This window comes from Hemitrygon akajei, chromosome 5 (genome assembly GCF_048418815.1).
Source record: "Hemitrygon akajei chromosome 5, sHemAka1.3, whole genome shotgun sequence".
Taxonomy (NCBI): Eukaryota; Metazoa; Chordata; class Chondrichthyes; order Myliobatiformes; family Dasyatidae; genus Hemitrygon; species Hemitrygon akajei.
The window spans coordinates 182931643-182948165 of record NC_133128.1 but is presented as its reverse complement, the minus strand read 5'-3'; the positions used below and the strand labels follow the sequence as shown (position 1 = coordinate 182948165).

At 40.6% G+C, this 16523-nt stretch overlaps 1 protein-coding gene across 1 annotated transcript in view; it reads left to right on the top strand.

Moving 5' to 3' along the window:
• Positions 1-8651, top strand: part of LOC140728538 (adenylate cyclase type 10-like) — a 123608-nt gene extending 114957 nt beyond the window's left edge. Inside the window, exons 32-33 of the mRNA XM_073047406.1 lie at positions 7545-7733; positions 8342-8651. Coding sequence (XP_072903507.1) covers positions 7545-7733; positions 8342-8542 — 390 coding nt within the window. The 3' untranslated portion in view covers positions 8543-8651. The remainder of the gene's footprint in view (positions 1-7544; positions 7734-8341) is intronic.
• Positions 8652-16523: the final 7872 nt, after the last annotated feature.

Genomic DNA, 16523 nt, shown 5'->3' with positions numbered 1-16523 from the left:
CGCTCTCCACAACTGACCTATAGAACATCTTCAGCATCTCACTACAGACATTGAATGATGCCAACCTTCTAAGGAAGTACAGTCGACTCTGTGCCTTCCTGCACAAGGCATCTGTGTTGGCAGTCCAGTCTAGCTTCTCGTCTAACTGTACTCCCAGATACTTGTAGGTCTTAACCTGCTCCACACGTTCTCCATTAATGATCACTTAATTAATTAATTAATGATAATTACAACCTTCTTTCAGTCCTGAGCAGTACCCCCTCCATACCAGACAGTGATGCAGCCTGTCAGAATGCTCTCCACAGTACAACTATAGAAGTTTTTGAGTGTATTTGTTGACATGCCAAATCTCTTCAAACTCGTAATAAAGTATAGCCGCTGTCTTAATTTCTTTATACTACATCAATATGTTGAGACCAGGTTAGATCCTCAGATCTTGACACCCAGGAACTTGAAGCTGCTCAGTCTCTCCACTTCTGATCGCCCTGTGCGGATTGGTATTTGTTCCTTCGTCTTGCCCTTCCTGAAGTCCACAATCAGCTCTTTTGTCTTACTGACGATGAGTGCCAGATTGTTGCTGTGGCACCATTCCACTATTGGCATATCTCACTTCTGTATGCCCACTGGTCAGCACCTGAGATTCTACCAACAATGGTTGAATCATCAGCAAATTTACAGATGGTATTTGAGCTGTGCCTAGCCACAGAGTCGTGTATGTAGAGAGCAGAGCAGTGGGTTAAGCACACACCCCTTATTATTTATTTATTAAGATTCAGCTCTGAATAGGCCCTTTTGGTCTTTGAGCCACATTGCTTTGCAATCCTCCAAATAAACCCGAGCCTAACCACAGGAAAATTTGCAATGACCAGTTAACCTACTAACTGGTACATCTTTGAACTGTGTGAGGGAACCGGAAAACCCAGGGGAAACTCACACCATCACGAGGGAGAACATACAAGCTCCTTACAGGCAGCGTCGGGAATCGAACTTGGGTAACTGGTACTGTAAAGTGTTGTGCTAACCACTACACTACCCTGCCGCCATTATTATTATGCATTCCTGAAAATTGGTTGTTATTAAAGTGCATTAAAAATAGGATAATGTTTTCTAAAAACCATGTCAAGATCACAGATCCTTCGGTTAATAGAACCATAGAACATTACAGCACAGAAACAGGCCTTTTGGCCCTTCTTGGCTGTGCCGAACCATTTTTCTGCCTAGTCCCACTGACCTGCACCTGGCCCATATCCCTCCATACACCTTTCATCCATGTACCTGTCCAAGTTTTTTCTTAAATGTTAAAAGTGAGCCTGCATTTACCACTTCACCTGACAGCTCATTCCACACTCCCACCACTCTCTGTGAAGAAGCGCCCCCCAGTATTCTCTTTAAACTTTTCCCCCTTCACCTTTAACCCATGTCCTCTGGTTTTTTTCTCCCCGAGCCTCAGTGGAAAAAGCCTGCTTGCATTCACTCTATCTATACCCATCATAATCTTATATACCTCTATCAAGTCTCCCCTCATTCTTCTACACTCCAGGGAATAAAGTCCTAACCTATTCAACCTTTCTCTGTAACTCAGTTTCTCAAGTCCCGGCAACATCCTTGTAAACCTTCTCTGCACTCTTTCAACCTTATTAATATCCTTCCTGTAATTTAGTGACGAAGACTGTACACAATACTCCAAATTCGGCCTCACCAATGCCTTATACAACCTCACCATAACATTCCAACTCTTATACTCAATACTTTAATTTATAAAGGCCAATGTACCAAAAGCTCTCTTTACTACTTTATCTACCTGAGACGCCACTTTTAGGGAATTTTGTATCTGTATTACTAGATCCCTCTGTTTTACTGCACTCCTCAGTGTCCTACCATTTACCTTGTATGTTCTACCTTGGTTTGTCCTTCCAAAGTGCAATACCTCACACTTGTCTGTATTAAACTCAATTTGCCATTTTTCAGCCCATTTTTCCAGATGGTCCAAATCCCTCTGCAAGCTTTGAAAACCTTCCTCACTGTCCACTACACCTCCAATCTTTGTATCATCAGCAAATTTACTGATCCAATTTACCACATTATCATCCAGATCATTGATACAGATCACAAATTACAATGGACCCAGCACTGATCCCTGTGGCACACCACTAGTCATAGTCTTCCAATCAGAGAAGCAATCCTCCACTACCACTCTCTGACTTTTCCCATTGAGCCAATGTCTAATCCAATTTACTACCTCACCATGTATACCTAGCAATTGAATCTTCCTAACTAACCTCCCATGTAGGACCTTGTCAAAGGCCTTACTGAAGTCCATGTAGACAACATCCAAGCCTTCCCTTCATCCACTTTCCTGCTAACTTCCTTGAAAAACTCTAATAGATTAAACATGACCTACCACACGTAAAGCTGTGTTGACTCTCCCTAGTAAGTCCGTGTCCATCCAATTACTTGTAGATCCTATCTCTTAGTACTCCTTCCAATAAGTTACCTACTATAGATGTCAAATTTACCGGTCTATAATTTCCCGGATTACTTTTTGAGCCTTTTTTAAACAATGGAACAACATGATCTATCCTCCAATCCTCCGGCACCTCACCTGTAGATACCGACATTTTGAATATATCTGCCAGGGCCCCTGCAATTTCAACACTAGTCTCCTTCAATGTCCGAGGGAATACCCTGTCAGGTCCTGGGGATTTATCTACTCTGATTTGCCTCAAGATAACAAGCACCTCCTCCTCTTCAACCTGTATCGGTTCCATGACCTCACTACTTACTTGTCTCATTTCCATTGATGCCGTGCCAGTTTCCTTAGTAAATACAGACACAAAAAACCCATTTAAGATCTCCCCCATTTCTTTTGGTTCCATATATAGCCAACCACTCTGATCTTCAAGAGGACCAATCAATTTTATCCCTTACTATCCTTCTGCTCTTAATATACCTGTAGAAGCTCTTTGGATTATCCTTCACCTTGACTGCCAAAGCTACCTCATCTCTTCTTTCAGCCCTCCTGATTTCTATCTTAAGTATATTTTGCACTTTTTATACTCCTCAAGTACCTTATTTGCTCCCTGTTTCCTATACATGTCATACATCTCTCTTCTTTTTCAGAGTTCCAATATCCCTAGAGAACCAAGGTTCCTGATCCTTATTCACTTTGCCTTAATCCTGACAGGAACATACAAGCTCGGCACTCTCAAAATTTCTCCTTTGAAGGCCTCCCACTTACCAACCACATCCTTGCCAGAGAACAACCTGTCCCAATCCATGTTTTTTAGATCCTTTCTGATTTCTTCAAATTTGACCTTTTTCCAGTTTAGAACCTCAAATCTAGGACCAGATCTATCTTTATCCATGATCAAATTGAAACTAATGGTGTTATGATCACTGGAACCAAAGTGTTCCCCTACACACACTTCCGTCACCTGTCCTAACTCATTTCCTAATAGAAGATCTAATATTGCATCCTCTCTAGTCAGTACCTCTATATATTGATTTAGAAAACTTCCCTGAACACATTTAACAAACTCTAACTCGTCTAGACCTTTAACAGTATGGGAGTCACAATCAATATGTGGAAAATTGAAATCCCCTACTATCACAACTTTGTTTCCTGCAGTTGTCTGCTATCTCTGTGCAGATTTGTTCCTCCAATTCTTGCTGACTATTGGGTGGTCTATAATACAACTCCATTAATGTGGTCATACACCTGTTTCTCAGCTCCACCCATATGGCCTCGGTAGACAAGCCCTCTAATCTGTCCTGCCTGAGCACTGCTGTAACATTTTCCCTGACTAGCAATGCCACCCCCCCCCCCCCCCCCCCACCCTTCATCCCTCTGCCTCTATCACGTCTGAATCATCAGAACCCTGGAACATTAAGCTGCCAGTCCTGCCCCTCCTGTAGACAAGTTTTACTAATGGCTACAATGTCATAATTCCACGTGTCAATCCACACCCTCAGCTCATCAGCCTTCCCCACAATACTCCTTGCATTGAAATAGACACACCTCAGAGGATTATTACCACCACACACAGCAGTTCTATTTTTGACTTTGCATGAAACTTTAACATGTCATTTTCACCCCGGCTCCACTACCTACTCTGTCACTCCGGTTCCCATCCCCCTGCAAATCTAGTTTAAACCCCTCCCCCCCCCCAATAGCAGTAACAAACCTCCGTGCAAGGCTATTGGGCCCCCTGTAGTTCAGGTGTAACAGTAGGGGTCCATGGCATAAAAATGTTTGGGAACTCCTGGCTTTGAGGGATATAGGCTGAACAAAGTAATTTGCAATACCTAGGACAAGGGGGAGAATTCTATTAGAATTCTGACTTTCCGCAATGTGTAAGAGCTTTGGGTGCTTGTACAGTACATTACTTAGCCCAGTATACCCAGTCTCTGAACTTCCATTGCAATGCAGAGTAATTATGTGACTCTTCTGATTGAGTATCAGGCCAGTGCTGAGGGTACAAAGTCGATCGTGAGAGAGTGAGCAAGGAGAAGGCATTGACTGTCAAGGTTAGGTATTTAGCCGGTCTTTCATTGTGAGTAGACATCACCTGTGCCCAAAAGTAGGGGCCAAAACCGAAGGGGAAAGACTTAAAAGGGACCTGGGGTCAATCTTTTCACACAGAGGGTGATGAGTATCTGGAATGAGCTGTCAGTGAAAGTGGTTGAGACAGTTACAATAGAATAATTTTAGTCATATATACAGGGGCTAGGCTTAGACCAGGGGTTCCATGGACCTCTCAGTAAACGGCAGTGGTCCGTGGCATAATAAAGATTGGGAACACTTGGCTGAATACAGTAACTTGGGACTAGCTGGATGGGCACTTGCTCGGCATGGATTTAATGGGCTAGTGGCCCTTTGATAGGAGACTATCCCTAACATCAGTCTACATTTTGTTGACCTCTGCATTGTATGACGACTGGCAATGGAAGTGAGCACTGTAATCTTCAGTGAGCTTCTAAGCACATGAAGTAACAGTCATTAATAAAGCAGCTGACCACGACTGGACGTGGCAGACTGATGCCCTGGCGTGAAAGCACTTTGTCACAACCATAACCATTTTCTTCTCTGCTTATTCTGATTCTACCTCAGCAAGATCTTTCCCTTCAATTTCCATAAGCTTGAATTTCGTTAGGGTTCCTCGTTGGCATTGTTGCAGACTTGATATTAAAGGCAGTAATGTGCAGCTCTCATGTTGATATTTGAAATGTTGTAACGAGGTCTGGGAAGGAGTAGTAAATGTATCGTGTGAGTGCTGCTGACAACAATTCTTATCATTTTGCTGATAATTGAGAGCAGATTGCCAAGGCAGCTTTTGGTGAAGCTGAATTTGCTCTAATATTTGTAGATTGAAAGTTACCAGATATGGCCAACCTTACACCATTGTACTTACTGGCATTGAGGGCTGCATGAAGATGCCCCATCTCTGGTGGTGTTCAGGGCTCTCTGCAACATGTCAGTTGCTTCCTTTTGGTTTTCACTACTGTCAGTCATGCAAGTCCTGGGTGGAGTCTCAGGAATACCATCGCATTCAAATATAGAAGGATTCTTCATTGTTGTTTGCATAACAGTTTTGTTTTGCCAATCAGGATTGTTAGCCCTAAACTGAACCCCTGAACCTGGAGGACTGGTGGACTACTCTTAGTGTGGCCTCTATTCTTTGACCCTTGTTTGGCATGGCAGAAAGCCATGGCTCCAGCCAACATATCTCTGAGTCATTGAGGTACACAAGTCTCCAAACCCTATGAGAAGGTTATGGTCCTCTTGGAGGTTTTACCATTGAGTTACTGAGCGAGAGGCATAGTAGGTTCTTGAGCGTATGTCTTCAGCACATTGGCTGGAATGTTGTTGCAGTCCACTGCCATATCTAGTGCGTTGTACTATTTATTGACTTCATTGGAGTGAGTGAAACTGGCAAATTTTGGCACTAATGATAACAAGGCTGAGACCAATGTGGGTTGTGGATCTGCACACACTTAATTGCCTGTACAATTTGACTTGCTGCTGCAGCAGCTTGGCATTCTTTCATTTTAAACAATGTATATGTGAATTTGTGTATATGTCAAAGAGAATAAAACTAAGAATAGTGTGATAGTGTATTTGTCGTAATTGTTCTTCAAAGGTATTTAGATGTTAGAAGTAGTGCAGACAACATTGGTAAGAAAATGAGAAGCCTTATAAGGTTGGAGGATAAAGGAGTCTTTCTCTGTTTGATACAAAAATTACTAATGGAACTGTTTCAGGGTGTTGTAAATTTGGGCAATGTGTCTGTCAGTGAGTAGTGCTGTGAAATATGAAGATGGGCAGAAGAGATGTAATATATGATCCCGGACGTGCATGAATGTTGGTTTGGTTCTTGATTGAGATTGTTGGTAGTTGAGCAGACACAGTATGTAGCATCTGATAGTTCATGAAGGTGGTGAGACGGAATTTGTGAATATATTAGTTTTGAATCTCAGTGCTGAACATTATGAGACAAGTTAACTGATACATGAAATCTTCCAGATTACTAAAATAGAGTTTTAATAATTATCTTTGGCCAGGTGGCATTCTATCAGTATCACCTAACATGACTATTGAAAAAATCCTATTGCTGGATACATTTGCTAAATGAAAGGGAGCACCTTGATGTGGTGGAGATCTTGGCTATGAAATTGGGCTCATAAGTATAAATTGCTTTCAATTGAACGTGTAATCTATAAAATCATAACCAAAGAAAACTTCCATCTCTTGATAAATTATGAAATGTATTTGGATGCTGTAAACCATGTGGGCTCTCTCCGGGTCCTCCAGATCCTTCAGACAGGCAGTTAGGGGTTGTTTGTTGTGGGCATACCCTGTTGGAAGCATGGCAACCATTGTGGGCTGCTTGGCACAGCCCTTGCTGATTTGATTTGACGCAAACACCACATTTCACTCTATGTATAGATGTCCATGTGACTGTTTAAACATACCAGCTCCTATCTCACCACTATTTCCAGCATGACAATTAGGCTGGACAATATCTATCTATTATCCGCACTTGGTCAAGCTAGTGTATGTTAAGCAATATTCCAATGCAGTTCTTCCATTTCCATCCAATATCTCTCACCTTTCTTAAATGATAGACTATTCTGTCAGTTTCTTAGATAGTGTGTGTAATATTTTTAACAATATCTGGGCTGTCTCAAAAGAAATGCAGGATATTTAGAAATTATTAAACCCTGAAAGAAGCTGGGTTTTGCTCTATTATAAAAATAAATTATAAGTTTGAAATACTTTTAAATGGTATAAAGTTATTCTGCTTAATTGCTAAGTTACATTACCGCCTCTTCTATAATTCTAAGGTCCAGTTGGTTTATGAGAATTTGAACCGAAACATTTTTGAAAAGCATTTTTGAAATGTATATTTAGTTAACATTTCGAATAGAAATTATTAACCTGAATCAGACAGCTGATTCCTTGTTCAGTGTGAAGAGTTTGGGAATTATTGTGTCTTCTTTAGTAAATATAAAATTTAGTAAAATATTGTATTTTATTTCAATAGTACCTACGTGAGTTCAGACGGCGATGTAACACCACTCCAGTTTTTTATGCTCGATTCTTGCACCTTAAAGCTTATTGCCATGTATTGGCTGGCCAAATGGGACATGCAAACCAACTTCTGGAGCATGCTTTAGAACTGAGCAAAGCACATGGAAATGTACTAGAGGAAGAATGGATAAAAACCAATCGAGTAGGTATTATTTCCATGTAGTTCAGGAACTGCACCCTACATGAAAATTTGGCAAAGAGGTTAAGATGTTCATTCTAATCCAGACTGATATTTTCATTAATGACTGCCTTTTCCTGAAACTCATTGCAATATCTGCAGGCAACCTCTCAACACTTGCCCGACGTGGCCTTCAAATTATCTGACACTCCTAGCCCTTCAAGCTGAGTTGCCACAGCAACCCCACCAGCCTGACTTAACCCTAGTTTAATCATGGGACAATTTACAATGACCAGTGAACCTACCTGGTGTGTCTTGGACTGTGGGAGGAAACCAAAGTATCTGGGCAAAAGCCCAGGCATTACAAGGGGAGGACAGACATTGCAGGAATTGAACTCTGAACTCCGGAACACCCTGAGCTGTAATAGTGTCGCGTTAACCGCTACGTTACCGTGGTGTTCAATTTAATTTTGATCTTGATTTTTCCAAAAATGTGCTTACTCTCTACAACTCATCTCTCTGTTGATATAAAATGATTGGGGAATTATTATTAACATTGCTTAATATTGCAAGGCATCAAACTTCAATGAACGTTGTAAAATTCTTACAATTTGATTCAAATGTGTTATCAGGGGGCATGGTTTACTGAAGAAAAGGACCAACAGCATGAGAACTTATGGCTGGCCGTAGCTGAAAACATGCCAACCTGGGAAGAAGGAGCAGGTGTAACTCGGTACCTTCTACTGCCAATAACAGACATGCCTGATATCAATTTAGATGGAAGTCTACTAGAGAATGAGTCGGAAAGTGACTTGGTATGCATACCATACTAATCAAACACAGTATTGTGAGGCCTCAAGGTGATCAATTGTCACTGACAGTTCAAACAATTGTTACTCTGTGATATTTAGTAGTAATTTTCATTCCGTAAAATAAAGTGGATTTAAAATGAAAGACAAGATTCATAGCTCGGTTTAGCTGCAAGTTTGTAAGGTTGTTTGCTGAACCTGGAGGTTAGGTCACAAACGTTTCATCACCAGTCGAGGTGACATCATCAGTGCTCAATTGAGAGTTGTTTCTGTTGACTGCTCGTGTTTATATTGGTCTGACTCTTTACTCTGGTTGGTTGACTATTGCGCTGGACTCTAGTCTCCATGGGTCCCGGCCAACTGGATAGCTGAGTGATCTCTCCTGGTCTGTTTCCCTGTTTGTCAGACATTGTGAGCATTGGTTCCTCAAGTGTCCGTAGCTCAACTATTTGGCTCCGATCTCACAGATGCATAGGTCTGTAAATTGTGTCCAGTTCAATATGGTTGTGAATAGAGTCTTCCTTTGAGAACCATGCTTCTAAAAATTCTCGATCTCTTGTTTTGTGGTTCTGCCAGGATTTTTGTAACAATGGATTTAATTTATATATGTTTGTTGACTATAACTCAGTGTTTAACACCATCATTCCTATAATTCTGATCGATAAGCCTCTGTACCTCCCTCTACAATTGGATCCTCGACTTCCTAACCAGAAGACCACAATCTGTGCAGATTGTTGATAATATCTCCTCCTCACTGATGATCGACACTGGTGTATCTCTGGGATGTGTACTTAGCCCACTTATCTACTCTCCCTCTTCCCATTACTGTGTGGCTAGGTATAGCTCAAATATCATCTGTAAGTATGCTGATGATACAACCATTGGTGGTAGAATCTCAGATGGTGATGAGAGGGTGTACAGGAGCAAGATATACCAGCTAGTTGAGTTACAGCAACAACCTTGAACTCAATGTCAGGAAGACAAAAGAGCTGATTGTGGACTTCAGGAAGGGTAAGACGAGGGAACACAAACCAATCCTCATAGAGGGATCAGAATAGTGAGAGTGAGCAATTTTAAGATCCTGGGTGTCAAGATCTCTGGGGATCTACCCTGGTCCCAACGTATCGATACAGCTATAAAAAAGGCAAGGCAGCAGCTATATTTCATTAGGAGTTTGAAGAGATTTGGTTTGTCAACTAAAAACTCAAAAACTTCTACAGATATACGGTGGAGAGCATTCTGAGAGGCTGTATCGTTGTCTGGTGGTGGGGGGGGGGGGGCTACTGCACAGAACAGAGAGAAGCTACAGAAAGTTGTAAAATTAGTCAGCCCCATCTTGGGTGCCCAAGAGCATCTTCCAAGAGTACCCAGGAACATCTTCAAAGAATACCCAAGAGCATCTTCAAGGAGTGATGCCTCAGAAAGGCAACATCCATTACCCTAGGCATGCCCTCTTCTCATTGTTACCATCAGGAAGGAGGTACAGAAGTTTGAAGGCACACACTCAGCTTGTTCCCCTCTGCATGATTCCTAAATGGACATTGAACTCATGAGCACTACATCACTTCTTTATATAGATATTTCTCTTTTGCACTATTTTTAATCTATTCAATATAAATATATAGTTACTGTAATTGATTTGCCTATTTATTTATTTCTAAATTATCATGTATAGCATTGAACTGCTGCTGATAAGTTAACAAATTTCACAACACATGCCAGTGAAGATAAACCTGATTTTGATTCTGAATTATTTTGTTACTGCTTATATCAATGGCAGGGATCTTTTGACGTGGGTAAAAATAGATTTAACACTTATTTTCTTTATATTAATAGTTATTAGTCTAACACTTCTAATGCTATGACAGATGGGCTGTGGTTGCTAATTTTTCTTTGACATATTGGAAACAACTCCAAAGCAGCTCTAATGATTTTTAAAACAATGAAGACCGAAAAACAACACAGTGTTAAAGTTATTTAAGATGTCAACAATTTCTAGCAGTGTTCATATTTTTGGAGCAGCCCTGTTAAGAATTACATTAAGAGTTCCCACGTTAATGATTGTCCTTTAAATTTTGTTTAAGGATGTCTTTCACCCAGTTGATTGTGTTCTATGGCACTAAGCCTAGGCATTTGTTTGCAGTATTAGAAAATTTATAATGATTTAGCCTTGTCATGTAATTTTAGCTCCCCACCCTAACCAACTACAGAAATGATGCACAGATTTGTTGAGAACATTTTTACACTAATTTCATTAGATGCATTAAGACAGTCACATTTGATAACTTGCTTACTTAAATTTCTCTCTGAATTCATCTATCAATGCACTGGACGACAATTTTTTTCAAAAAGTGAGGCTTCCTCAGAAACTTTTTTTGTTTATGATAGACGGCTTGAAGCTGAACACAAGTATAATTTCAGACTACTTGTATCACAGGGATTTGGAGAAACAAAAAAATTAATTGTTATTGAATAGAATGCATTTAATTGCATAATGGTGCAGATGCTTTGCAATAGTTCAACTGAGCTAAAAATAATATTTTGATGATTTTCATTTGTATTCAGTGTCCGAGGCTTCTTGCTTAAGTGTCCAACACTAATCAGCCTGCTCTGATGGATTCCAGTTGCCCTGATACTGTTTCTCCATGACCGCAATATCCTGGTGAAACCTTTCACCATGCTCGTCACTGACAGTGCCAAGATTTGCAGGGAAGGAATCCAAATGAGAATGCAGAAAATGAATCTTTAGTGACATGTTGCACTTCATGCTTTTGTATGGTTAAAGCATGTTGTCAATCAGATGCATGTAGTTTGGAGTTCTGTAGCTGCTAAGAAAATCCTCAGCAACATCCTTCAATGCCTTCCATGTGATTTTCTCCAGTCCCACTAGAAGTCCTGTGAATTGCCTTTCACTGATGATGTAGTTAATTTGTGGACTAAGAAAAATGCCACCTTTAATCTTTGCATCAGTTATTCTGACTTGAATTGTGAATTAAAATAACAAATATAGGTGATTTGATGCCTGATAGGGATTTTTTTGGGTGATTTTCATGATCAGCAGCCCAAAATCCATAAGATACACCCAAAAGTCTTCAGGAAGCAAGATCTTTGTTGTCCAGTGATGTTGATTCAGAAGTCACATAGTACATTGAAAAGTGTTGTGTACATTGACAAGGGTGTGCTGGGGGTAGCCCACAAGTGTTGCCACACATTCAAGTGTCAACATAGCATGCCCATCATGTTCAGCAGAACAACAACAGTAACAAAACAAAGCCCTTTACTGCCCCCCCCCCCCACTTATCTAGTCACAGTCACAGACAGGCCTCCAACTCCAGGCCAGGCTGCCTCTAGGCCTCCAGTGGACTCACAGACATTGGGCTTTTGACTTCCGCAGAGGACTCGCAGACCCAGGGCTTCACCCATCAGGCCTCAAATTCTGGACTCACTGACCATAATCTTTGACATTTGGGCTTCAGTTTTCAGAAACAACCCAAGATTCACAAATGACAAGACCCCAAACTCCAGGCCCCAGACCTGCTGGCTTGCTAACCTACTCCTACCTGCATGGACCCTCCAATCCCTGGATTTGCTGACCTGGGGAGGGACTCACCCACCTGGAGGGACACCAGCCTTCTTTCATGCTGGTCTTAGTCCACAGTGCTTGCTGACCCTACGTCATTCATGGGGATCGATGGCGTACAATGGCAAAGGTTTCTCTGACCGATAACTCCCACAGATCTCTGTCCATAAACCCTAACCTGCAATGATGCCTAACTTCTGTATTCTATCCCCAAAACCATCTCTATGAATGGAAAAAATTGTAAGTCTGAGCCATCTTGCTGTAGATTTAGCCAACCTTCCTTGCTATCTGCAACCCCACCAATTTGTGGTGTCGCCCACATGCTTACTAATAAAACCTCAAAGTTGTCTATATACTGTATATCATGAACAGCAAAAGGCCCCAGCACTAGTCACATGCTTCCAATCAGAAAATTGTTTTTCCACCAGTACCCTCTGCCTCTTTCTACTAACATATTTATCATGAAGTATGGAATTAGCAAAAGCACAAATTATTTAGCTAAAAATTGTGAAATACAATGAATTCACATCTAAAATTCCAGGTTTGAAGATTCAGAATCTTGAGCAAAGTGGCATATCTAGCATAAGGAAACTAGATAATACCTTCTTGACCATCTTGAAAAGCTAGATTCAAAAGGTCCTAAAAAAAAATAGCAAATCCATAGTAAAATAATTGGAGAGATTAGCTAACCCACAAAGTGTGACCATTAAATTCTATAGCATCAGACAGTGCAGTGACATGATAGAACATAGAACAGTACAGCACAGGAACAGGCCATTCAGCCCACAATGCTGTGCCAAACCAGCGAGAAAGCAAATCAAAAAGACCAAAACACTAATCCCTTCTACCTGCACCATGTCCATATCTCTCTATCTTTCTTGTATCCATGTGCCTATCGCAACACCTCTTAAAACCTCTCATGTATTTGCCTCTACCACCATACCAGGCGTGTATTCCAGGCTTCCATAACACTCTGAGTAAAATGATGGCGGATGGGGCAAATGCTTTACAGTTTCCAAACACCAACAACCAATCCCATGAAGGAATGGTAAAAGAAAACAAGTTTACTTAATTTAAAGCTAGACTTTGCACAGCCTTATGTATTACATAAGGTATTTGGTATTTGTCCATTTTCTCATAGAATAACAGAAATTTGCATTACCGAGGCAGGAGCCAGCTCATTGTGCCGATGTCGTCAAAGTTCAACTTAAATTTATTATCAAAATATGTATATGTCACCATATACAACCCTGAGATTCATTTTCTTGCAGGCATACTCAATAAATTGATAATGAATAATAACCATAATAGAACCAATGAAAAACCACACCAACTTTGGCATTTAGCTAGTGTGCAAAAGACAACAAACTGCAAATACAAAAAGTAATAATAATAAATAAATAAACAGTAAGAATCAAGAACCTGAGATGAAGAGACCTTGAAAGTGAGTCCACAGCCTGTGGGAATAATCCGGTGATGGGGCAAATGAAATTGAGTGAAGTTATCGCCACTGGTTCAAGAGCCTGATGTTTGAAGAGTAGTAACTGTTCCTGAACCTGGTGGTGAGAGTCCTGAGACTCCGGTACCACCACTTTGATAACAGTAGTGAGAAGAGAGCATGACCTGGATGGAGGAGGTCCCTGATGATGGAAGCTGCTTTCCTGTGACAATGCTCCATGTAGATGTGCTCAATCAGGAAAGTACTTTACCCATGATGGACTGGGAAATATCCATTACTTTTTGTAGGAATTTCCATACCAGGCTGTGATGCAGCCATTCAATATACTCTCTACCACACATCTGTAGAAGTTTGTCAAAGTTTTAGATGTCAATCGAAATCCTTTCAAACAATCTAAGGAAGTAGAGGTGCTGCCATGTTTTCTTTGTAATTGCACTTGAATGTGGTGCCCAGGTCACGTCACCCAAAATGATAACACCGAGGAATTTAAAGTTGTTAACCCTCTCCACCTCTGATGAGGACTGGCTTATTGTCCTCTGGTTTCCTCTTCCTGAAGTTAATAACTAGTTCCTGGGTCTTGTGAACATTGGGTAAAAGGTTGTCGTTGTGGCACCACTTAACCAGATTTTCAGTCTCCCTCAATATGCTGGTTTGACCTATGACAGTGGTGTCATTAGCAAACTTGATTATGGCATTGGAGCTGTGCTCTGAGATAACTAACCACTGTGATCCTGCCTTTCTGCATATGGTCCCTAGCATTGTAGGTTCAAACAGCATCAAGTACAGCGGGTTCCAGTTAACTGGTCCATCTAAACTAATCAAGATAATAGCCAAGATTTCCTTCATTTCTTTGGGAGACTATGCAGCTTAACTGGGACAGGAGACTGTTGCCAAACTGTTTCTAACTACTGTTAGTCGCTTGCATTTGCAAGGCTGTTGAGCACTACACCATGCTTTGTGTGAACAGTTTATAAATAGCACCAGTTGCATGCGGTTGTGTTCCAAAGCAGTATTTTTTCTCACTGATAATTGGTAAGAAATCAGCAGTAAGACAATTCAGAACTGTTTTGATCACTGCGGTTTCAAGCATTCAGGTTTGGAGAAACCAAAAATGACTGGGAGTGGAAATGAATTGAATTCACTGCTTCAAGTTAGAAACTATTAACAATTTGAAGATAATGGCAATCACCTCGAATGTTACAATGAAAATGAAGATTTGGAGGATGCAGTCATCAACAGCATTGCATGAAGGCAGTCCACCATCTACATGAGATGTCTGTGGTGATTTTGTTCATTTACACTCAAAAGAACATGACGTGGATGAATTCTTCCATTGGTAAGTGTTAGGTAACGTGACATGGATGAATTCTTCTATTGGTAAGTGTTGGGTAACATGACGTGGATGAATTCTTCCATTAGTGTTAGGAACTAATACAGTTTTATAGGATTGCAGTAGTACAGTGGTGTTCTAATTTGTTCTGTATTTCATTTAAAGACATAATTTGTTACTCAGTTTGTATTTTTGTACCTTTTTAACTATTTCCGTGAAACTTTGATTAATTGTAGCAGCCACTTAATTGGGCCAAAATATACTGATCCTGATGTGTCCCATATAAGCCAGAATCCATTGAGAGATTGAGAGCGATTAGCTTTGTCACATGCACATTGAAACATACAGTAAAATGCATTGTTTGCGCCAACAACCAACACAGTCCAAAGATGGGGTGGCAACCTGCAAGTGTTGCCATGCTTCTGGCATCAATAGTGCATGCCTACAGCTCACCAAGATGGAAAAACGAGGGGAAAACCCACATGTTCATGGGGAGAACATTTTACAAACTCTGCACAGACAGTGGTGGGAATTGAACCCCATCAATTATTGCTGGCACTGAAATAGTGTTACGCTAATCACTATACTGCTATACTGCCCCCATTTTTACATATAATAAAGGCTTCTGCATCAACCATCCTTCCTGTGAATAAGGTCCAGAATGTCACTAATTTTTTCAGGGAAAAATAATTTTTCTCAGATTCCTTTAATCTTTCTGTTTATAACTTCAAATTGAAGGCACCTGAATAATGAATTCTTTGTTATGAACAGGATCTTTCTATCCAATTTATTTAAGTTGAAATAATCTTATTTGTTTCATTTAAGTCTCCCATTTCACTCAGTCTATACCAAAGAAATTATCCTGGCTGTATGAGTCTTACTTTGCAACTTAAATGTTCCTGTCCTGGCAACATCATTGTAAATTGCTTCTGTGATGCAGTTGTATTCCTCCTTGTAATGTGGTAACAGAACAGTAATACACTGGAGTGATAGAGAAGTACAGCTCAGAAACAGGCCCTTTGGCCCATCTAGTCCATGCCAAAACCATTTAAACTACCTATTCCCATCGACCAGCACGGGGATCATAGCTCCCCCATACCCCAACCAACCACGTACGTATCCAAACTTCTCAAACATGTTCCCCTTAAACTTCTCATCTTTCACCCTACACTCATTATTTTGTATACCTCTATCAAATCTCCCTTCAATCTTCTGTGTTCTAAAGAATATAGTCCTAACGGATTCAATCTTTCCTTGTAACTCAGGTCCTTCATACCTAGAAACATTCTTTTAAAACTTCTCTGTTCTCTTTCTATCTTATTTACATCTTTCCTGTAGGTAGATGACAAAAACTGCACACAATGCTCCACATTAGGTCTCAACAATGTCTTATACACCTTCAACATAACATCCCGTCTCCGGTATCAGCTTACTTCAGTGGTTGGTAAGTTGATAGAGAAGATCCTGAGAGGCTGGATTTATGAACATTTAGAGAGGTATAATGTGATTGGGAATAGTCAGCATGGCTTTGTCAAGGACAGATCATGCCTTATGTGCCTGATTGAATTTTTTGAGGATGTGACTAAACATTGATGAAGGAAAAACAGTAGATGTAGTGTATATGGATTTCAGCAAG